Below are 22,829 nucleotides of genomic sequence, written 5' to 3' on the forward strand. Positions count from 1 at the left end.
GTCGGGGCAGGGGGCCAGGGCCGGGCCGGCCGGGGCCGCTCCCGCGCTCCTCCTCCCTCCCCTCTGCCCGCCTGTTCTCCCTCTCCCCACCCCCCAGCCCCGAACCCCGCGCACCTCGTCTGGAGACGGGGCGGGGGGGGGGGCAGGGCCGCACTCCTCCCCGCCCCCTCCTCCTCCGGCCTCGGGAGCGATTTGTCAAACTTCCCATTCCGCCAGCAGCGCGGTCCTCCTCCTCCTCCTCCACCCCCTCCTCCCTCGCCTCTCCTCCCCCGCGCTCCTCCCTCCCGCGCCTCCCTCGCCCGCCCTCCTTCCCTCCGCACGTTCGGGGCTCGCGGCGGAGCGCGGAGAGGGGGGGACGCGGATTGCCGGGGCGCAGCAGCATCCTGCGGGCGGCCCCTCTCCGGGGGGGAGCCTGAAAGCCGGCCCGCCTCGCCCCCCCCCCCCCGCGGGCCCGCCGCCCCTCCCTCCCTCTGCTCAGCCCGGCAGCGGCGGCAGCGGCGGCGGCGGCGGCAGTGGCAGTCGCCGGAGGAGCATCATGCCGAGGAGGAAGCAGCAGGCGCCCCGGCGCGCAGCAGGTACGAGCCGCTTCCCCTTCCTCCTCTCTTCCTCCTCCTCTTCCTCTCCTCGCCCCGCGCCTCCAGCCGGCGGCGACCCGGCTTCTCGCCCGGCTCTTGGTCCCTCTCCCTCTGCAGGCGCAGAGTAACTCCGGGGCGCCGGGCTCGCTCGCTCGCCGCTCTGCTCTTGGGTGCGTGCGCCGGGCTCGGGTACCCGGCGGCCCCCTGACGCCCCGCTAAGCTCTGTCCTCTTCCCTCTCTCACCTACTTCAGGAAACCGCGCTCAGGGCGATCTGAGCCGGCTTGGCTCCCTGCCTCCTCAGCGCTCAGGCTGCGGAGCGGATGGAAAGGAGCCCCCGTCCGTCTCTTTCTGTGGGGGGCGGGCGGGGTCACCTGAGTTCCCTGGGACACCTTCCGTGTCCTCCCCTGGCCGGCCGGCGGGGGATCACCGGGTGCCTGCCGAGCGAGAGCTTAGCGAGCCGGTCCTTTCGCCACCTTTACTGATAATCCAATTGATTCTTCATTTATTGGGCCCAAGCAGGGCACAGCGGTGGAAACCAAAGCGCAGAGAGCCTGGGCATTTTCATATGATTTTGTCCAGTCAGTGTTAGATGCCGGCGTCCCCTTCACCCGTTTGTTTACCCTTACCTCCATCCTCTCTTTCCACCCTCTGCTGCATCTCCCACCCTCCCACCCAAAGCACTTAGTTCTGGGACGTGTGAGTACTTTTTTTCTCTCTCTCTTTTGCCAGGAGTGTCAACTCCTGTTAAGACTGAGATGATTTTTTTTTTCTTTTCTATTCTGTAAAAAAGCATTATTGAAAACAAAACAAAACCCACACACAACATTATTTTGCAATAATGTCGGTTGGGGGCATGTTGCCTGGAAGAAGGGTTTCTGGCCCGTTGCCACCCTTGATTTGATGACTGATTGATCGCCCGTCATGCTTCTGCCTTTGATCTATTCATTCCCAATAAACATCAATAAATCACTGGCACTAGTGAGGCCAAGCTCTGTGACGTCACAAGGGCCCTGTCAGTGCAACTTCGGGGATTTGGGGCAGATTGCCGAGAGGACCACATATGGACGTGATGTATTTTGATATGAATAACACTCAGCTGTGCAGAGGTTACGATGCTGCATGAACTGGAGGGTTAAGCAGACGTTCCTTTCTTTTCTCTTTTCTTCTTTTGGTGGAAGAGGAGAGGCTGGAGGGAGGGATCAGAGCTTTGGCTGGTGCCTTTCTGGGGTGAAGGTGGCACCACTATGCCTTGAGGGTGCTTGTAGTGGCAGTGATGGTGATGGTGATGGTGATGGTAATCTCCGTACATTGGCTGCACTTTGGGCTATAGTTTCCTTAAACAGGGCCATGGGAAAGGGAATGACATTCTTTCTCCTTTCAGAAATGTATTTTCCTTTCTGTGTCTTTAGGAAATCATGTAAGAAGACAGACTTGGTGTGGGATATGTCATGCAGGTTTTGCTCTCTGTCCTCAGTTTTGCCCAAATTTAGAAAAGTCTGAAAATCCCAGTAGTGATCATACAGAGAATACCGCCTCCCACCTCACCTCCTGGCTGATGCTCCTTGCCTGACCCACCTTCTACTTTAAATTCCAAGCTCAAGCAGTAGACTTAACTGCACAAATTAAACTCTGAAAGTTTGGAGGAATCCTTTGCAAAGTTGGGCAGTAGGAGGGTCTTGGGCCTCTTCCAGTCTTTGAGATTTTTCTTTCCTTTTTGGATATACATTTTAAGGTATCTGTGTGCCTCAATCAAGTGAGCCATATGTGATCACATCTTTGCATTTGGTTTAGAACTCTCTCTGTGGTACGTCTTCCACCCTGCCAACACGAAACTCTGATAAGTTTCTGCTAAAAATATTAAGAGAAGGAAGAAACATACTGTTGGTTTTGTTTTTTAAAGCAACCTGTTCAGTAACCTTTCTGCACCTTCGAAAAAGCCAGCCAGGAAATCTCAGGTCAGTTAAGAAATGTTCATTATATAAAAACTTGACTGCACAACTAATAGGAGATGGAAGAATGGTTTTGCTCTATCAAAATGACCCGTCAAAACGACTTTGTTTCATATTTGATTTAATTGTCTCTCTCCTGACAGGCACATTCATCAATAGCTTAATGGTCAATCAGAAGTTGGCAGCGTGAGTGCTTTCTTTCTTTCCCATACCCTGGTTTTGGATTTACTTTATCAGAATGCCTCTGCCTAATGGATGTGTGGAGGAGGGGTAGAAGATGACTGAAGGGCTACTTATTTAAGAAGAGTGGAGGGGGGAAAAACCCTCCACATTTAGGCTGGGGATAAGTATGCACAGGCCAATAAGTGAGCTGAGTTTTTTTGTTTGGACAGACAAGAAACTTCCCATTTTTTTCCTCCTTTTTTAGTTCACACAGCTGCAAGTTATAAGGTTCATGCCTGCTTTTGTGGCATACTGGGAGTGATGACAAATTGATTGCTTTGTACTGATAGACAGAGAGAGTGGGAAAAAGAAAGATGTCTGCTGATTGGTGACTGGAAACCCAGTCCCCAGCAACCTTGAGAATACTGGAGAATTTTTTTTTTCCCCTCCAAACTGAAAGGTCCGCTCAGCCATAAAAAAAGAAAAGTTGTTTTGCCAGCTTCATTAGTGTTCACCTAATTAGCTGTAAACCTGATGGATTCCTGACAGCTTTAATGATTGGAGATGACAAGCTCCACGCAGTGTCATCCAGCAGAATTAGGTTTGCAGCTAGTTTGATGTAATCAAGTTGATATTACACAGTCCTGGCTGCCTTTAGTTGTGCATTAACTCAATTTTCTGCTGCAGGTGACAAATGGGCTTTGGTACCTGGATAATCATGTCATAGGAATTAGGGCCCTTTTAATGGTTTGGGGTAGAATAACAACCACAAAGGACTGAGCGCTGGGTAAATCTTGCAGACATAGCACACAGGTGCACACAGTCTTTATAGCTAGGCCAAATGTAACACTGCTCTCCCGAAGGCCAGAGCAGGCTCCAAGAATTCCTGAAAACAGGTACTTCTATATTTTAGGATTTTTCTTTTTTTGAGGATGGATGGAAATTACGCATGGCTTAATATCTTTTTTCAAAGAAGGAGAGAGACAGAGGTTTCTTCACCTGCCAAAGACAAACGTTGAATGAGAGTTCCTTCCTCCAGGCATATGATTTCAAAGGGCTGTGCATTTGTGCTGGACAGATTCGGCTGCCCCTAGAAGCTCAGGAGTGGGGGTGAGCAAAAGCCAGTGTCCTTCACGCAAAATGACCATTATCCCTTATTTAAAAGATGACACTTATGCATATCATTTATTTTTAAACAGCTATCTTCTGAAATTACAAGAAAAATAAATTGAGAGCAATCTTTACTAACAGATTACATATTCATTCATGCTTGTGTGCTGGAGGGAAAGAAAATCAGAAAAAAGCCATTGCATACTATTCCAAAAGAAAAAAAAAAATCCCCAACAAGCAACTGGGTGCTGACCTTTTGAGTTTTACTCATTGAGAGAAAACAGTCTTCTGTGGAGCTCTTAGGTGGTAAAATCACAAAGGTAAACCTTCAAGTGACTTTTGTAGAATTGCCCTGGACCCCTTCAGGTCTGCTGATGTTGTCATAGAACACGGCAGGTCTGCATGCAATAGGATGGGCTTACAGTGGCAAGGCAGGGGGGTTAGACATTGCCAGTGGACATGTGGTATGCCAGAGGGCTAGCATGCCTGGTGGCATCCAGGTAAAACCTTTTTGAGTCTCATCCTCTTATCCGACAGCCTGAGAGAGTGGCTTTTCTCTTCTCTCTTGGAAGCACATGGAGCATTTGGGAGGGCATTTCAGCATCCGTCTTGGGAATTTACTTGCTGCCAAACCTACCACATATTTCTCTTTGGGACAGATTGTCTACTTTGTAGCAAGAGGAAAAAAAAAAGACGGATTTGGCCATTCTATGATTTTCCCCCCTTTTCCTACAAAATGAGACGAGCCAGGCAAATTCAGAAAAGAGAAGAACAAGGTGAAGGAGCTAAAACAAAAGCAGGGGGACCCGAGGTGAGGATATTCTCCTGGACATCCACATGGGGAAGAGAATCTTCCAGAATCAGCTGCTGTGCCCCCATTATCTTGACAACTGGCAGTCAGGGCTTCCGTGCTCTCCAGGGCCACCCTCCTTGTAAGCGGTTGATGTTGTCATTTTGTTCTCAGTTTTGCCTTGAGCGTGCTCAGAAGCGGGCACGAGATAGTCAATAACTGATGTATCAGCAGTTCCTCCCTAAATTGCCTCACGAGTCTGCAATTCCCCTTCTTTTTCACTAAAGACTGTTTTGTAAAGTGGTTAGAATAAAAGGTGGCTGCTCAGGGATATGGGAAAAGCCGTGGAACCCACGTGAGTTCACAGAATTCCAACCAGTCCTTCCCCGGACCCTCTGCCTCTCGGATTTGGGAAGGAGCATCCAGACAAAGTACCTGGCCCTTTCGGATGCTTTCCCTTTTACCCGAAGCCAGGAGGTAGTGAGGGCTGCAAAACCCAGGCAGGGAAGCAGAACCAAAAGGAGACAGGCAGTCCCTTGTCCTGGTGTACAACAGCCAGCTTTAATCCAGTTAACTCGAGCAGTTCGCAGTTTAATGTCGTTTGGGAGGCTTTCCTGCCGGCCCATTTTCATTCCTGGGCAAACTGTAAGAATAGCTTTGGTTTTGAGTTTTGTTTTTTTTTTTAAATAGGGTGTATGTCTATCCTTCTGTGCTAACATCCAGCACAGGTAAGTAGCTGGACCTTTCAAATAAGGTGTCCTGTAACACCCCGTTAGCATTATCAGCCCTCAGCCCATGGAGGGAAAGGAGATAAAGCTGAACAGTAGAACAGGGCAATCAGGTACCCCAAAACTCAGGTGTTCATGGCTTTTTTTTCTTTTCTTTTTTTTTTTAGGTATGCCCCAAATTGTGGTTTCTCTTTCTGAAGTTAAAAATGAAAGGCAAATACACTATATTGTATTAGTAGTAATGATATGGACTAATACATCCAGACAGATAATGTGCAGTTGTAATTAGACTCAATAGACAGACAGTCATTTTTAAATTCTTTGACACATGCATAAAATAGTCATATAATAAGATAAGATGACAATTTTATGTTAGGTTGATAAAGTGTCCTGATACATGCATTTAAATGTCTGTAAGCCTTAAAAAAAAAATCCAGACAGATTAATTCTAGTTTCCAGTATTTGCAGTTAGTCCTAAAATTAATTTTTTAAATCCTACTAAACAATGACTGTGAATATGGAATATATTTTTTTTTTCTTCGCCTTTCTGAGTTTTCTACCTGAATTTTAAGGAATAGATCCATAGACTTGGGTGGATGTCCTTGATTTTTCAACATTTGTAAAATTTACTCTAGATATGGACATAAAAATTCAGATCACTGTTTGTGACTAGGATAATGCTGTGCATTTTTGGAAGTAAAAAAAAAGCTAAGAGAATATAATCCTCTTATGACCACTGGCTCAAACAAATGTCATACTCCAGGTTTACTAGTCTTTATTAGAAAGATTACATGGTGTCCTTGACCAAATATTGAATATTTTATGAGCTCTATTTAAAAAAAGAAGACATTTCTAGCACATATGCTTGGTTTGATCAGCACTTAGATTCATGGGATTAATTACTTTCATTTCTGTAAATTATTTTAGTATTTCAGCAAGAGTGGCTCAAGGGTTGTGTTAGGTGGGGTGAAAGCCTTTCTCTAAAGGTTCTCTTTCCTGGACTTTTTGACCATCTTCTTACCTTATTTGCTCAGATGCAAAAGTGTGTGTCTTGAAGAATAATTTAAATTTGTTTGGGCTTAATGATAAATTATTAATTCATACTGTCAGGACACATGTTGTTAATTATGACTGTGTTTTCTTCATCCAGAACAGCTGTTGGGGAAACAGGGTAAGTTCAGATTGTCTTAGGGAAGGGAGCACACCAAAGTGAGGAATTTACCAATTCCTTGTCATCATATTCCTGGTCCTCTAGCTTTGAGAATGGAAAGGATTGCAGGGGGCAAAGTGAAGAGGAGAGAACTATTAATTCTAGGCCAAAATGGACACTGGCAAGTGCTAAGTAATCTATATTTTTAGAAAAGTAAGCGTAACTCAATGCACAGGGAATGCAATAGGGCTTCTACAGTAGGTGGCTGGCCTGGCTGGCTGTCCATTTCACCAGTTTCACTAGTTTTTTCTTCCTTACTCTGTCCTAAGCCAGAAGACCAGGCTCACAGGTTTATAGCGGTAGAAACCAGAGTACTCTGAATGCTTGTTTGCTCCCGAAACTGGGACCCATCCTTAATGGAGAGCAAAGGGCTGTTTGGTAATATACGTGAGATGACTCAAATTCTTTTACTTTTGATTTTTCATTCCCATCATTAAATCTAGTCCTATGTGTTTCAGTTTCCTCTGAGTTCTTTGAGAAATGCATGTTGCATAAAATAGGCAATTTTTAATGAACAATTTAATGTAAATGGGTTTTGAATTTAAATTAATATTAATGAAGCCTTGAGTGAATTTATTTTGCATACGTAAAGACTTGTAAGTCTTTCACCCATGTGCTTTCTCCTTTATGTAGTAATGCTGGTTGGGTGGATTAACCAGTACCCTTAAAAGATTTACACTTAAAAAATTAAACTGATTTTATATGTCCACTAGTACCAACATATTATTAAGCAAAACTGTAAATTCATTTAAAGAAAATACACCCCATTTCCTATTAACCCTCTCAATTTCCATTGCCCTGCTGTTCCGGAAATGTACCGTTGGTTTGGCATTGCTGCCGAGGAAAATACATACCAACAATAGTTACTACAATCAAGATGTTTTCTTTCTTTGGCTTCCCTCTAATGCATTATGTATCCTGGAATGATGGGAAATTCTGTAATTAATTCTGTTAGATGTAATTGCTATAATCACTTTGATGTTACACATAATAAAGGTAATATGGTAAGCACATAAAAAATATAAACACCTTATTGTAACACTACTGCTAAAATTCTTTCTCATCAAGTCTGGTTCATAGACAAGTGTTCTGGACTGTTTTTGGTCACAGGTGACGATTTATCTGAGCTGTGTTAATTGATATTCCAAAGGAGACTCACTTATTGGAAAGGGTGGGCTTTGGCTTGGCGGGATCTCCAGGCTGGTTGCCTAGGAATTTTAATCCCTGCTTCCTTAAGATGTGGCTAATTAAGAAGAGGTGACCATTATCTTCTGTAGGTGAGTGAAGTAAACATTTCAGAGGTGGCCACGGCAGGAAGTGAGAGTGTGGTTCAGGCATGAGTGAGTGAGAAGCTAAGGAAAGGATGAGAGGGGGATTTCAGATCAAAGGAGGTGCTGTTCTGTGGATTTTCTCGTGGTGTGGGATTATACAAAGCGCTGTGTGTGCGTACGCGTATGTGTGTGTGTGAGAGAGTGAGAATGTGCTTTTGGGTAACCAGGGAAGGCTACCTTTCTGTAACAGTATAATGAAGGAAATAGAATGCAGAATATTTGCTGCATTATTACTATGGTGGTTGTTTTATCATTATCATCCTACATCTTTCATGGAGGAGGCTGGGGGTGGGGAGGGGTGGGGATTTAACTGTTGCAAGACCTGCCAGGGAGTTTTGTTGGCTGACATTACCCAATGGGCTGAAACTTGGAGATATTTGGGACTCCCCCCCCCACACCCCGACCTCTGTCCTTGGATCCAGGTTGTCATCGGACATGAGGGAAGTTTGCCTGAGACCCCAAGCACACAATCCTTGTGGGATGTTGCTGAACACGTGCAAATTATTCTTTGCCAATGCAACTTGCAAGAAATGGAGAGGGTGGTGGTGTTGGGGGGGGGGGTTGTAAATGCATTTCCCCCCACTGGATATCATGGGGTCAAGCTAGATGGCAGATTGGATTGACTCCCATCATCTGCACACCGTCCCCAGGGGCAGCAAGGTCACGAGGTCTTACACTTCCGTACCAGCGTGAGAGTTTGGATGTGAATACCCGCAGTTATATTTTGTTTTTCTGTGCCTTTTAAGATCAAGTTTGTAAATCATACACAGCAATGCATGAAGAGAGAGTGAGTGTGAGAATGGGGTGCTGAAATCTCGAGAGGAAGAAAAAGGTGTTCTGAGAGGGTGGTGAGAACACTGAGAACTGTGGGTCCTGGGTGGCAGGGCCTGCGGCCACAGGTCTGACTGCTGGCTAAGTCCACTGGGCAGACACCTTCCAAGCCCCCGGGGGTGGTGCCGGAGGAGGCCCGCAGAGCCTGCCCCCTGGGCCTCAGGCGGCAGCTTCCGGCCTGCCAGGTAAGCAAGTGGCCGGTGGACAGCAGCTGGGGGCCCGGGGCCTGGGCCTGGAGAGGCAGAGGCCCATCTCTGTCCTGCAGTGACTCCCGGGCCAGGCTGGTTTTGATGGCGAGGATGATAAAAGGTCTGAGAACTCCACAGTCCCTGTAATCAGGGCCAGCGGTGACATCCTTCTCAAGTTTGACAGCTTCTTCCTTTTCTCTCCTCACCGCCAAGATGCTCTCAACTGAATTTCCCCGCCCTCCCTCTCCCCTCCCTCCCTGCTTGCCGCCCACCCCTTCCCTCCCTCTCCTCCTTTCTGTGTGTGTCTCTCTTGTTTCATGTTCTTGATCAGTCTCAGATGCCGGGAATTATTTTTTTTCGGGCGGGAGGGGGAGTGTTGCTTTAGGTTTGTGGGTTGGGCAGGTGTGAGAGGAAGTCTGTGTTTTTTTTTTTTTTTTTTGTACTGTAGGCCTGTTGCTAATTAATGTTCCTCCATAAGATTCTGTCGGAGTTGAGTAATGTTTTTGATCTTTATGCCTGATAACTGCATACTTAATGAGATTTCAAAGCTGTGAGTGCAGCTCCCTACAATTATTGACAGATGCCTTTTCTTTGCCATTGGGTTCAGCTTCATAAATCCTCTCGCCGTAATGAGGTTCAGCAGTGCCACCCTGGCAGTGAGCTAATGAAAGGGGGGAGGGCGAAGCGGCTCATGGCTGTCTGACACATTTTTTTCCTTTAAAATTTACTATGCAGATGTCAAGCTGCGGGACGATTACTTCAAACATGCTAATTTTTATCTTGCTTTTGTGTCAGCCCCTTTGCCATTAACAAATAAATAAATAAATAAGAGACTAACCTCACTCCACTTAATTTCTTCTTCTTTTTTTAAAAATCGCATTTTTAATAACCCATGGTGTGTTGACTGCTGGGGACTTTTGACACACATGTGGCCTTGTGCAGGTATCCAGTGGCTGAATCTTTTTTTTTTTTTTTTTTTGCAATTCGGAAGGGCAGGAGGTGGGGGGAGGAGGATACAGTGTGATTTCCCCCGGCCTCCCATCAGCCTGCCCTAAGTATGCACTTGCAACGTCGCAGAATTCATTGCAGAGTTCTGAAACTGAACCCTGGTGGAGAAGAGCTGCACCATGCCAAACAGTCGATTTCCTTTTCAGCGCAGTCGTCCATCACTGACCCACCCTTCCCTCCTGACAGAGTGACATATGTCATTTATCATATGGGCCCCAGCCAGACAACAGGGAGGGGAGGGAAGCCCGGGTCCATGTGACGCTGCCATCTCCTCCTCCTCGTGCCGTGTGGCTTGCAGAGAGAGCACTGCTGATTTGGCGAGAGCGAAAGGGAGGGGAGAGGAGAGGCAGGGGAGAGACGAGGCTGGAGGGGCTGCCTGCCTGGCTGGCTGGGTGGGTGGCGAGGTGGGCGCGGGATGGCAGAGGCACAGACAAGGGTGTGTGCTTCCACATTATCTGCTAAGCCACACTGGGCGGCCTCTGATGCTCTTTCCCCCTCCCCCCCACACCCGTCCTTTTCTTTTTTCCTTTAGTCAAGAAATAAAATGGGAGGGGTGTGTGTGTGCGGTTTGCTGACAGGTATCATTCAAGCCACCCCAGCTTGCAAGGGGTGGTATAAATGAATCTCAGAGCTCCTGGTTTCACATGATTCAAACGACCGTTATTGAAGATGGATGTTCCTTAAAAAAAGATTGATGGTGGATCCCGGGCTTAGGGTGCCATTTATCATTTTGAATATTATTTAGACTTGCCGTGTAAACCTGTAACTTGAGAGTTGGACGAGCTGGGCTAGGGTAGGGGCCTCTGTGTGTGTGTGACTCCATTGATTGGCCTTGGGTTCTCATTGCTTGCCAGGCACAAGCCCTCCCATTTACGAAAGTCCCCTCTTTTCCCCTCTGTCCCCCACTGAAAAAAAAAGGCTTTAATTTTGAATAATTTCCAAGGACACAGGAAAAAATGAAGTATCTGTCATATACACTAAAACTAACAGGCAACTTCTCTCTCTCCCTCTCTCATCTTTTTTTCCTCTCTCTCTCGCCTCCTCCTCTCTCTCTTTCTTCCTCTACAGAGGCAGTCACGTACAAAACATTGAAATATAAACAGAACTGTAGTGGCCGAAGCTAGAACCGTTGTCTGATTGTTAAAACTCTGTGACATGCTTAAAAAAAAAAAACTAACAGAAAGGCTTAACACAATATAGCCATTAAAAAAAAATACTGGCTGGCTTGGTTAGTAGTGTGAGAATGAAGGAACGTAGACTTCCCTGTCGGAGGAATATTTCAGATAAAAAATGATCTTTTGCAGCTCCCTGCCCCCTGCTCCCAGCAGCCTCCTCCCCTTTGTGTCTGGGTCCCCCTCTGCGGGGCTGGAGCAGACCCCCCCAGGACTGATGTGGACAGCTGTTTGCAGGCCCTGGCCCGTTAATCACTTCTGATCTTTTTTTTTTTTTGCACCCTTGAGCTCTTTGCACCAGGACACCCCCACCTACTGGAAGCACTTAGGGAAGCAGGCTGATTTGCAGAGGGGCTGGGCCCGGCTGCTGGAGAACCCAGGAGCACGCAGGCCTTTCTGCTTCTGCTTCAGAGGTCTTGCCGCCTAGCTCCCCAGTGGAAAAAGGAAACAGAAACCATGCCGGCCCTCCTGCTCGCTTTTCTCAACTAGGAGGGCCCCGATGGTGCAAATTTAATTGTCAGGGATTCTATTAAATAGTTGACTTTGTTTGGGTTTGCTAATTAAATTTAATGCTTCCCGTATAACCTACCGTGCGGACGTTAATTTTAAAAAATGATAGGACAGAACGTGAGACCTGGGCAGTTTTTTATCTAAAGAAATGAGAATCTGGAATTTGTGAAGGGACTGAAAACATTCGGATCTTGCTTGTTTGGGGACAAACTTTTTCCTGACGTGTACAAAACCTGCATCTACCATGAACAGGAAAGAAATTGAAATGATGCTTCTTTACTTTCCAACTCTAGACAACTTTATGTGTGTCTGCTTGTTTTGAAATAACTTTATTGACAGCCTGACACTTTACACTGTGACCCAGGGATGGCTTAGGGTTCACTTTGGGTGTTGTCAGTCTGCTGCCCCAAATCAGGTGGAGTCAGATTTGTATCCTTTGTGGTCCTGGAATCACATCCTACTATAAGAAGATGTAATTGTTTCTCTAGACTTCATGCAAGAAGGCAAAACTTTGATCCTCTGCCCTTGCACTTGTGCAGCCTTGGAGGTAATTGGGATACAAGTGCCAATTTGCAGGAACAATTGTAAACACCTTTGATACAAATGGCATCACCCCATTTTTACTGATTAGGAAAACTTTGCTATTATAGGTGCAAAGTCCATTTCAGGTATGATTGGTAAGGAACTGAGTGCACTCATGGGAAGAAACCTTGTTTTGTTTTTTTGGTCGCTTTTATTCTTATCCCCTTTTCTCAGTTTTATGGCTGGAGACATGATTTATTGCAGCCATCCATCTTGGGGGCTCATCCATCACACCGGGTTGCTAGGAGATTGTGGCAGCAGCTGTTTGCTCTGAATCAGACAGAAAAGTTGTCAATCATCAAAGGCAGGTGAATAGCATTAGAAACACGCTATTGTCAGACGGAATAATTAATCAAAGAGAGAAAAGATAATTAAAAAGATATGACCCTTGCAAGTACTTGCTCTGGGTTGCCTGGAAAGAAAAAAAAAAAAAAAAAGAAAGAAAGAAAGAAAGAAAAACTGCCTGGTCTTTCCAGACACTTAAGCAGCTGAGGGCTGATAAAATATGCACTCTGCAGTGCATAGTTTTTAATTAATTGAAAAAGGTTCAACATTCAAAGACGATGCTGGAGAAAAGTCCGATTATGAGCAGAAGTAATATTTATTGTTTGCATGAAGGGCTTGACACAGAGTTCTAACTTTCTGTCACAAATCTCAGGCTTCCCTGGTCCGGTGAGGAGGCACTGGCTGGGTCCCCGAATCTGCTGCAGCCTGTGTCCCCTCTGCTCCCCTGGACAGCACACTTGGCTACTCAGGAGAGCCCCGGACCCCGAGGAATTGAAGTGGGACCTGCTAGCCAGGATCGAAGGTGCTTGCCCTGTACTGATGGGTTCAAAGCAATGGAATTCCTTAGACAGCAGGAACTTTTTGAACAGTGCAGGCGGAAGCCCTGGAAGGAGTGTTGCGAAGTCTACCTTCAGGGGACATGGAAAGAAAGCTCTGTGTGTCTCGTGTCACTACACTCAGCTCACACCTAGTTTTAACATGCTCTGAGCCCTGAAGGAAAATGTTTAATACTCTTGGTGTGACCCCATGAAGCGCATCGGTGGCTAATATCCAGAGAGTGATAACCTGGCATTGCATTCTGAAAATTAAAATCAGCAATTATAGTCTAGAAATAATTTTGGGTGCCCATTTCAATCTAAAAAATATATATATTCTTAGATTAGGAAGTTCCTCCTTGCTTTTTTTTTTTGTCTGAAACTAAAATATTCTGGAGAAATTGGAAAATGTATTAAAGACTAGATAGAGAGTGGCATATCTGGAGTTCCTTTTCCGTTAAATATGCTGCAAGCCCTGAAACAGATCTACTCTTTTATTTTTGGATACTATGCTTGATTTTCACACCATTCTCTTCCCAAAGAATAGCAGGACTTCTAAAATTAGCAGGAGGGAAAAAAGGCTTGAATATTAGAATTCATGAGGAGGAAGAGAGCAGCGCTGTTTTTTTCAGCTGGGACACTTTTTCCAGGGTGTATTGGGTCAGAGCACCAGGAGCTCCTTCCCCAGCTCGGGGATGGGGGTCCCTAGAGAGTCGCCCATGACCGCACCCCACAGCGGGACGTCTGCTTTCTCCCATGGTGTGCTGAAAGCCCACTGAGGGCGACACACTGGGGCTTTTTGTGAGAAAGAGACAGAGAGAGAATCTCAGATAAGCAAATGCAGGGAAGCCCTTAGGAAGGTCCTACCTGAGCAGCTAGCCCAGCGGAAGTGGTCCTAATCAGAACTTGACCTCCAGAGAACTTAAAGTTACTACTTCGATTCTTGAGCCAGAATCCCCTCTTGAGCCAGAATCGCCTTGGTGGTAGCTGAGCACGCGATTCAGACTAGAAGGCAACAAAATTCTCTTGGGTCTCCTGGCCTTGTAGCAGTCCTTGCCTGTGAAGCTCAGCCCTCTCTTGGACAGTGCCTTCTCCTGGCCTCCATGGGGCAGTGCTGCTGGAAGGTCAGGGGTCCCAGTGGACTATGATGGGGGCGTGAGAGCTTCAGGGAGATGGAGAGCCAGGGGTGAGGAGCCCTCCTGGCCCTAATGAGATGGACAGCAGGGATAGCTGCTCTGGACCCTCTTCCCTTTCGAAATCATTGCCGAGAAAACCCTTTGGCTGATGTCAGCCAAACCAATCCCAAAGGGCAAAGGAAGAAAGTTCCCTGCAGATCATTTATGGTAGATTTGTGGATTCACATATAAAAAATGTCAACCTTTAATGCTTGTGAAATCAGATTGAGACTTTGCTTCCCCTTCAAAAAGGAAAACAAACAAAGGGGGGAAAAGACAGAGAACATCTTTAAGTTTTGGTAAGTTTTATGCAGGTCTTTTTTTTCAGAGTAGTAGGTGGCATCTAATGCTTCTTGCTCTCCCAGGTAACTGCTGGCATCTGTGTAAGTGACTCACTAAATTAGTGGAAGAGAAAGAGAGGGAGGTAAAGTAGATCGAAGAAAGGGGGGAGGAGAGAAGGAAGAGGGGTGAGAAGGGAAGAGGAGGAGAGAGGGAAGGATGGAAAAAGTAGAGGGGGGGGAAGAAGTTGGAAGGAAGGGATTGATTCGTCTCTAGAGGAGATTTAGGTTCTGTGAGTGTGTGTTTTGGCGAGGATTTCAGCATCTCTGTCCCTAGAATACTGTTTCTATAGCAAGGGAGGGGGAACCATGGGGGCCCTGGATGGAACCACCATGTTTAAAGAACTGTTTTATGGAGAGAAAAACCTGAGAACAGGACCTCCATGTCAACTTGATCTTTGAGAGTTTTATCTGAGTGACGTGCATTTCTCTCTTGTAGTTCAGTGAGACGAGAGAGGTTACCTGCAAGGCATCTTGGATTTTCTTAGCCCGACTGCCATAGACTGGAAGCCAACCCCACCCCCACCCCGGCCGACAGCCTGAGCTTGAGATGCAAGGAAAGCACGTATTAAACAGTGGGGCTCCCTGTAGGTGCAGACATTTTGAAACACTTAAAACACTCAGTACACCTAAGATGGGCCGACGATCACTCATCTGCCTAATGCAAAGCTTTGGAAAGCGGGCACAGGTTCCTATGGGCAAGAGGAGAAGATGGGATCACCAGTGGTTTCCATGCGACGAAATGTTTCCCTTCTCGACATTCCATTTCCTGCCTCTGGGCCTGTCGTAAATGGTTCTTTCATATATATTAGTTAGCGAATATTGCGCCGGGGTAATATATGAGGCTGCCGGTGGTGTTATTTTCTCTTGCCTCTCTGTGTAAAACAGGAAGGCGGGGTAGACACTGCTCCACGCCCGAGGTCCCTGACCGAGCCGGGGGAGTCATAGGACAAATGCGCAGTCAGCGGGGCAGAGGAAAAATCAAGAAAATTACGGCGTTCTGGGTCTCAGCACCCTGCAACCTGAGCCTGTTCAGACCCGGGTCCTGGAGCTGCAGACTTCCTGATGAAGTGTGGGTGAGGAGGGAGAGAGGTCTTATTTGGAAACGCATGTACTCGTTCCTCGTGCAAGAAGCGAAGTATTTAACATTTCTCTGAGGAAAACATCTTTCATTACTTGACGTGTTCTGGGGTAATGATTTTTCAGTTCAACAAACAAGTGCTTCTTAGCGTTCGTGTGGGAACCTGGCCGGGAGGTGGATGGCAGGCCCATTTTTAACGGGGACCCGCTGTCCGCGGGTCACAGGTGGTTCCCAGGGTGACGACTCACTCGGCATCGGGGCGCACCACGCGGCAGCTTCAGCTCCCACTGGGAGACGCATTCTGCTCTTCAAACCACTGAACCTGAGGCCCCTCCACCCCCATTCCCGAGGAGCACTGTGGGCTCAAGTCGGGGGAGCGTCAGCCAGCGTGCTTTCTGTTTTCCTTTTGTTTTGCTTTGCTTTGTCTGTTGTTAACAGGACATCGACTTCATTTGGTGGGTTTCAAAATGGCTTTTTTCCTGGAGCGTGGCTGAAGGTTGGCGGGTTAAGTGGAGGGCTTGTTTTGGTTAGAGATGGTCTGGGGGTGGGGAAGCAACTGACCGATGAAGTCCTGTTTCCGTGGTGGGTCTGGGAAAGAAAGAGGACACACGTGGGAGTCCAGCGGGCCCCCCCGTGTGTGCAGGGTGGGGTGGGGCTGCCTCTCGCCCCCATCCCCGCTTGATCAGCTCTGGGCTTCTGGGCCCAACGGTCAGCTCCTGGCGCTGGGCACTGCGTGGCTCTTGGCTCTGTCTGGGTGGGAAAAGGAGGGTGCCGATGCGTTCCACGCCCAGCCTTATCCGTGGCCTCAGCTCCCAGGGGCCCTGGAGCTGGCCGTTGCCCCCTGGCTTATTCTGCCCGTCTTTTCTCCTATCAGATGAAAGGTGTGCTGGCCGTTCTAACTGCAGTCCTGACCTAAGGTGGCCTTTTCTCTACTTCCCGTTACATTTGCAGTGTGGTGCCGATGAAATGGGAAGTAGTGGGCTGTTGAGCTTTGTAATATCCCTGCACTGGGAATCCTCTGAACTGGAATCCCCCCCACATCGAGAATCAGGGAGGACAGCCGACGGCCTGGTACAAACTTCCTCATTGGAGCCCCTTAGTGCTTTAGCCCCCAAATTACATCTGATGGTGGAGAGTCCGTCACGGTCGTTCCAAAAATGTGATTTCAATTTACATCCCACAACGACGTTTTATTCGATAGAAGAAAATTGTCTCGGGCTCCCGGAGCCAGCTCGCTCGGTGGATCCTTCTGCCGTGTCAGTGTGGAGAGTACAGCAATTGACAGTGTTTATACATTCCAGGAGGATGAAGCAGTTAGGTTACTGGAATGATGGCGGAGCCTGTGGGAGCGCATTCTGGTTGTGCCTCTGTAATCCGTTACTAAACATATCATGAAATTCCAGAGGTAATAATAAAGTTTATGATGATTATAGTGTCAGGAAGCATGGAGCACTCCGTCTCATTGACAACTGGAGAAATAAGAACACCCAGTGTTTTGATTAGAGTGTTAGAGTCTGACAGAGGGGTCTTATCCTGTAAGGATAATTTTGCCCTTGGCCAGCAAGGTGGTGGACGTCTTTTGTGAATGGAAACATTTGCTTTTGGAGACAGCGCCCCAGTGGGAGAAGTGAGAGGGTTTAAGGGCAGAAGCTCGTGTTGACTGAGGATGTATGCTTCATCTCTTTTCTTCAAGGCTGCCCCCACCCTGAAAAGACTGCAAGGGGCGATGTGGTACCTTCCATGCAGGTGGAGAAGCCGGCATGGCAGGGACCCAGAAACCCTGCCCTTAGAAACAGTCTCCTCTCCTTGCAAAGGTACAACATGCCCTGGTGTGGAAATAGAAAATGGACGTTCTAATAAAATCAATAGACTGTCACTGCTGGACCGCATAGATCCGACACTACAGTAGGTGGCAATGGGTGGACATGCAGTGCCCAAAGCACTCGACAGCAGAAAAACAGCTGCTGCAGCCACCAGCCTGCTTTCCTGCAACTATTTGTAGTCTCCTCTCCCCGTGTATCCATGGCATTTCCAGAAAATGCGTTTCACCAGAGGGCTGTGCTTCACTTCGTTACGACAGCACACAGCCAGCCAAGTACAGTTGCAGTTGTGAAGTTTCATGGCACATTTTAGCCATACCCACTGGGGGTTGTCATTACCATGGATTACATTGGTGCTTGGATGTGCACAGGTTAGTTATAAATAAAAATAAAAAAACAGTTCACGGCAGGCATGAAACATCAACAACATAGACAAAATAATGATACGTAGCTGTTTCAAGGTATGAAAGAAAAGGAGTGCCCTTTGTAATTTGTCAGTGCGCCAGAAAGCAATAATACATCCCGTAACGTAAGGACATCTTTACAGACATGTTCCCTAAAGTGCTGCCAGTACTGGTGAGCCTGGGAAGGCTGTCCCGGTGACTGCGCTGTCCAAATACCCGGTGTGACCCCCACTTCTCAGATGGAAGCAGCTGGAGAGACTTTCTTAGGGCAGGGACATAGCCTCTGTTTCTGTCCTCGAGTCCAAAGAGAGAGGAGGGTTGGGGATGTTCCAGTGGCTCTCACTTCTGCTGTTGGACAGGACAGCTCCAAATATGGAGGGACATTCCGAGAAGCCCATGTTCACCTAGAGTTAGACTGGCAGGCCCTGTGATTCCCACTGCTCTTCTTCCTTGGCGTTTGTGGTTGAGGATGTGCCCTGTGGCTGAGCTGGCCAGCTCGTGCCACGTGGCAGTCACATGGTGTGCCCATGCCAAAGTCCCATGCCCTGGGATGGAGCTCCCTTCTCTAGGCAGTGCCTATTGACGGGAACTGCTGACAGACATGCCCCAGACCACCCGCTCCGTGTCCTGGGCCGCACCCCTGGCCTGGGCTGCTTCATGACGGATAGGCGTTCTTGACTTTTATTTTTTTCCATTTTTACCCAGAACTTGGCTACTTGTTCAAACGCTCATTGATGTAGCGAGTCCAAAGGGATGTGGCCCACACAGCATGTCAACAACCTACATTTTGTTTTGTTTTGCTTTGCTTTGCTTCCCTTCTGTTGCCTTTTAGGGTGGGAAGGAGGAGAAAATGGAACCAGAGAAGCTACGCTGGGCTGATGCTGGTGGGAAGGTGGCCTTGGCTTATCCCCCTTGCCCTGGCACACACGTCCCGGGGTCAGGAGCAGTTGGGCTTGTCTTCACGGGACCTCGGGAACCTCACTCAGCCTGCCCTGCCCATGAGAGGTGCCCAGGAGACCTGGAGGCTGGGTGGGGCAAGGGGTTTTGAGGTCTTACCCACGGCCATGGAGAGATGTGTGTACATGTGTATTTTCCCTTTTGCCCAAGCATTTAAAACTGTCATTAAAGGCAGAGCTGTTACAGAGAGAACCAACCTTTCAGTAATCACACAACAGCTTTTATGAATTAAAAAATAATAATAATAAAAAAGATCTTGACCCTCTTTGAAGGGAAATAAAGGAGGAACCCAGTGTAAGAAAAACAAAAAAAGCTGATATTACAGTTTTTGTGATTACTCATATCCTAAGCTGGAGTTTGAGGAAGTCAGTTCTAATGGAATTTCATTTTTTTTCTCTTCCTACTTATGTCCCTGCTCTCTCTCTCTCTCTCTCTCTCTTTTTTCCATTAGCACGAGGAGTGGTTCATACTTAGTGTGAAAAAAAAACAACACATTTTTGGCATGCGGTCCATCTTAGCTGGCCGAAGGCTAATGGGCCTAAAGTTAGAATTATGTGTCCTTGTAATTAATTCTCTATCAGGGGAGCTGAGGAGTGACGAGAGATAGGTGGGGAGTTAAACAGCTGAGGGTACCTGCTTCCCTTCACCCTCCCTCAAACACCTACTTACCAGATCCAGGTCTCCCCTTGACTTTGAGCTTTGAAACTGGCCTTTAACCGAGATAAGCATACAACCGAAAGACCATAAATAATTCACCTTCAGATATTCATAGGTGAAAAACCTAAAGCCATCTAGTGGTTGGTTATCATTAGTTGCCGCTTTATTAACACTGCTTTTAAACATTATTTCATGCCCATTGCTATGCAGGTTGCCCATAGTGGTACACCAGTTTCACTGGTGTAAAATAAGGGCTGAGACTGTGACCAAAAGCAGTGTGCTTTAATTCTGGCTAAATTAAAGAAATGTTTGTGCAGGCAAACTTTGGTGTGCCCGTTGCAAGGGCTGACCTTAGACCGCTAATTTTTCTTGCTCTGCTCTGGGAGATTGTAATTGTGGTAATATGATATAAATGTAAACTTTAGCTTCGCTTACGCAGAACACAGAAGACAGCTTGACACCTTCATTTCAGCAGTAAGAAATTACCATTGTCTCCTATTTCTTGCTCTGAGCTTAGGTGACCAAGCCAAGAAGTAATTACACAATCAGGGTTGACAAAGCAGTTCCTGTAACATTTTTTTTCCCCCTTAGGTTTAAGTAAGGCTCATTTCAGGTTCATGCTTTCCATGTATTTGTCATTAAAAACAAGATAGCCATTTTCATTGCAGTCAATTTTGCCCACAGAGATTTGAAGTCTTGCATAAGTGAATGATGAAACCGAAGCATTGAACTTTCTGTTGATGTGACTTTGAAGTTTAAGGATAAACTTAAACTGGGCACTAATGTCCCTATAGGAAGGCCATCGTGTTGTACACCAGTGAGATTGGTGAGCAGTGACTGGAAACGACTCCCAGTTAGGGAACAACTAAAATAGCAGTTTTGAAAGGATTTGCAAATATGTGACATTGCTTATCTGAAAGGCTACCTCTTCAGAACCATCACCTGTCACACTGATGCCAGATAATTCTCTATTTTTAAATTACAATATCTACAGTATGCATATGATATTGCAATTAATTGTTGACGGTTTAAAATATAATCTCCTACTTGGAGCTTTATTTGAATTATATACCAGGTGGTGTGTAACCCGTCCATGAAGAAAAACAAAAAAACACAGTTTCTCCCTTTTTTTGACTGGAAATGAAAGAAGGGAAGCACTTTCTGCTAAGGAAACTGGACCTGTTACTTAAGATTTCTCTGGCCATTCCTTGACTAAGACAATCTCAGAACTTCTGTTTTAGTACCTACCCATGCAAACAAGCCCAAACATTGGTGGCTAGTTGAGAGGTGGGTTTCCTGCAGGGCAGACCAGTTGGCAGATGGCTAGTCCCCTGAAGCAAGTCTGTCTGCCACAGGTTTGTCTTGCCTGTCTGGTCCCACCTTTGCAAGCCTATCCTTAGGCTGGCAGAGATACCTTAGGCTGGCCAGCTGCCCCAACTCTGTTTCGCAGCTCATGTTATTTGCACACATCCAAACCATTCCAGTGCACACAATCGGAAGAAAAATCCAAGAATGCCAATTGGTCTTTCCCTGTGCTAAAGACCGAGGGAGTGAGTTAGCTGCTTGTTGAGTTTAGCCTTTTGCTTTTCAGTGAGGTCGGTTGGTATTGGGTGGACCCTGTAAAAATGAATTCTAGCCCAGGTCCTGGGCAAAAGTTATATTTCTTCTGACAGAGTTTATAGCAATGTTTTTCTTAATTATTCTTGATGTTTTGCCTATTATACCATTAGCTTCTTCAGAGGACAGAGATAAATAGCTGGTATCCACCAGAACAAAGTGTGAACTGAATACATTTAATTATTGATATCTCAGTAACTAAAGGTTCTAAAATGATGTCGTCAAATGTCTTACTGATCTGACAGCAGATGCAGCGGTTTGCTGAGGCGACTAAAGACACTTCCTAAATAAGCCCTAGAAAAAGAGAACGTTACAAAAATTGGAGATAATAGTACTTCGTTTTCTCATTTTTAAATTTTTTCTCAACATAATTAGAGTCATTTTTGCATTGATTGTTCAGGTTTAGGTAATTATACTGAGGGTTTTTTTAGATAACCATATGCAATAAGATATAGGTTTTTCATGTACTATTACACTGTTCTCTTAAAGTAAAATACCTGGCTTGATTACATATACACCCAAATTGTCTGTGTTTATATATGTATATAGGTACTTGGTAAGTGAGTGTCTGCTAGTGTAAATCTGTGTATGTGTATATATGTTTATATGTTTGTATGGAGCATATTTGTGTATAGCCTAATTGAAATTAATGTTTTTGTGCTCTGCTTCTTACCAAAGGGATCATTTTTTTTTAAAACCAGGCCCACATGCATGTTTTCAAATAGAATAAAGCAAACTGCTAATAAATTACAGTTTTCTTTCCTGTTATTAGCTTCCAGATTCTCTTCATGTGCAGAAATGTACAGATTTCAAGACTTTATCCTGACATGTTGTTATAACTCACCACATTTTCAATTATTTGTTTTTTATTTTACTGTCTCCACAATATAGAATATGATTCCAAGGATTTAAAAGATATATGAAATTCCATCCACTGTTCAGCAAATGTGCACACATATCCCACAGACTCAAAATCTAGAACCTTAAGGTCTCAGAAAAGAAGGGAATTGTGTAAGTGTGTTCAGACACTGCTGTGGAATATTTATTCCTTTGAATATTCCGCCTACAGTACTGTTTTCCATGACGGTGTTTAATTATATGCCTTTTTTTACATTCTTGTCATTTTTTATTATTTTGAAGAAACAGAAGATTGATGGATTTCCACAGTTTATTTCCACAGCTATAAGGAAGAAAGTCAGCCTTCTGGACTGGTTACTTCCCTCCAGGAAGCCTTTCCAGCATTCCTAGCATGGAATCAGAGTCCATAGTGTTATGTTTCCTGGGCCTGTACACACTGGTCCACATTGCATGGAGTTTCCTTTGGAACCAAAAGCTATGTGAGATTCTGGGAGCATATTTATTTGAAGTTGCACAAATGTTTACAATAAGAGAGACTGAGACACAGGCCCTTCTAGTGTACAGATAACCTTACACAGGGGAGCGGCCTTTCCTTAATGCATTCCATGTGCTTGGATATCCCTAACGGCAGCAAACATGCTGCCTGTACGTCTGCTTCCTCAGAAATTAAATAATCAGCCTCCATAAGATACTTGCCCTACATCCCAAGATTTCAGCTCCGTGAGAAAATAACTTACAATGATACCCTTGCTTCAGAGGCTCAAGGCATCTGCACATGGGTGTGCACACACCCACATGCATGCACGCACGCACACATGTGCATGCATATGCACACAAACGCATATGTACATAGGGCTACTCTATAGCAGCTCTAGGTAGAGGGCGCTGAAAGGTTTGACAATACTTTTCCCTTATAAACTAAATGCATTTTGATTTTTTTATTAAAAAAGTAAT

General features: G+C 46.0%; 1 protein-coding gene across 1 annotated transcript in view; it reads left to right on the top strand.

The window, feature by feature from the left end:
- Positions 1-466: 466 nt before the first annotated feature.
- TSHZ3 (teashirt zinc finger homeobox 3) overlaps positions 467-22,829 on the top strand; it is a 70,462-nt gene continuing 48,099 nt past the window's right edge. The window contains exon 1 of the mRNA XM_077132277.1: positions 467-575. Coding sequence (XP_076988392.1) covers positions 536-575 — 40 coding nt within the window. The 5' untranslated portion in view covers positions 467-535. The remainder of the gene's footprint in view (positions 576-22,829) is intronic.

The sequence above is a fragment of the Tamandua tetradactyla genome, chromosome 16, assembly GCF_023851605.1.
Source record: "Tamandua tetradactyla isolate mTamTet1 chromosome 16, mTamTet1.pri, whole genome shotgun sequence".
Taxonomy (NCBI): Eukaryota; Metazoa; Chordata; class Mammalia; order Pilosa; family Myrmecophagidae; genus Tamandua; species Tamandua tetradactyla.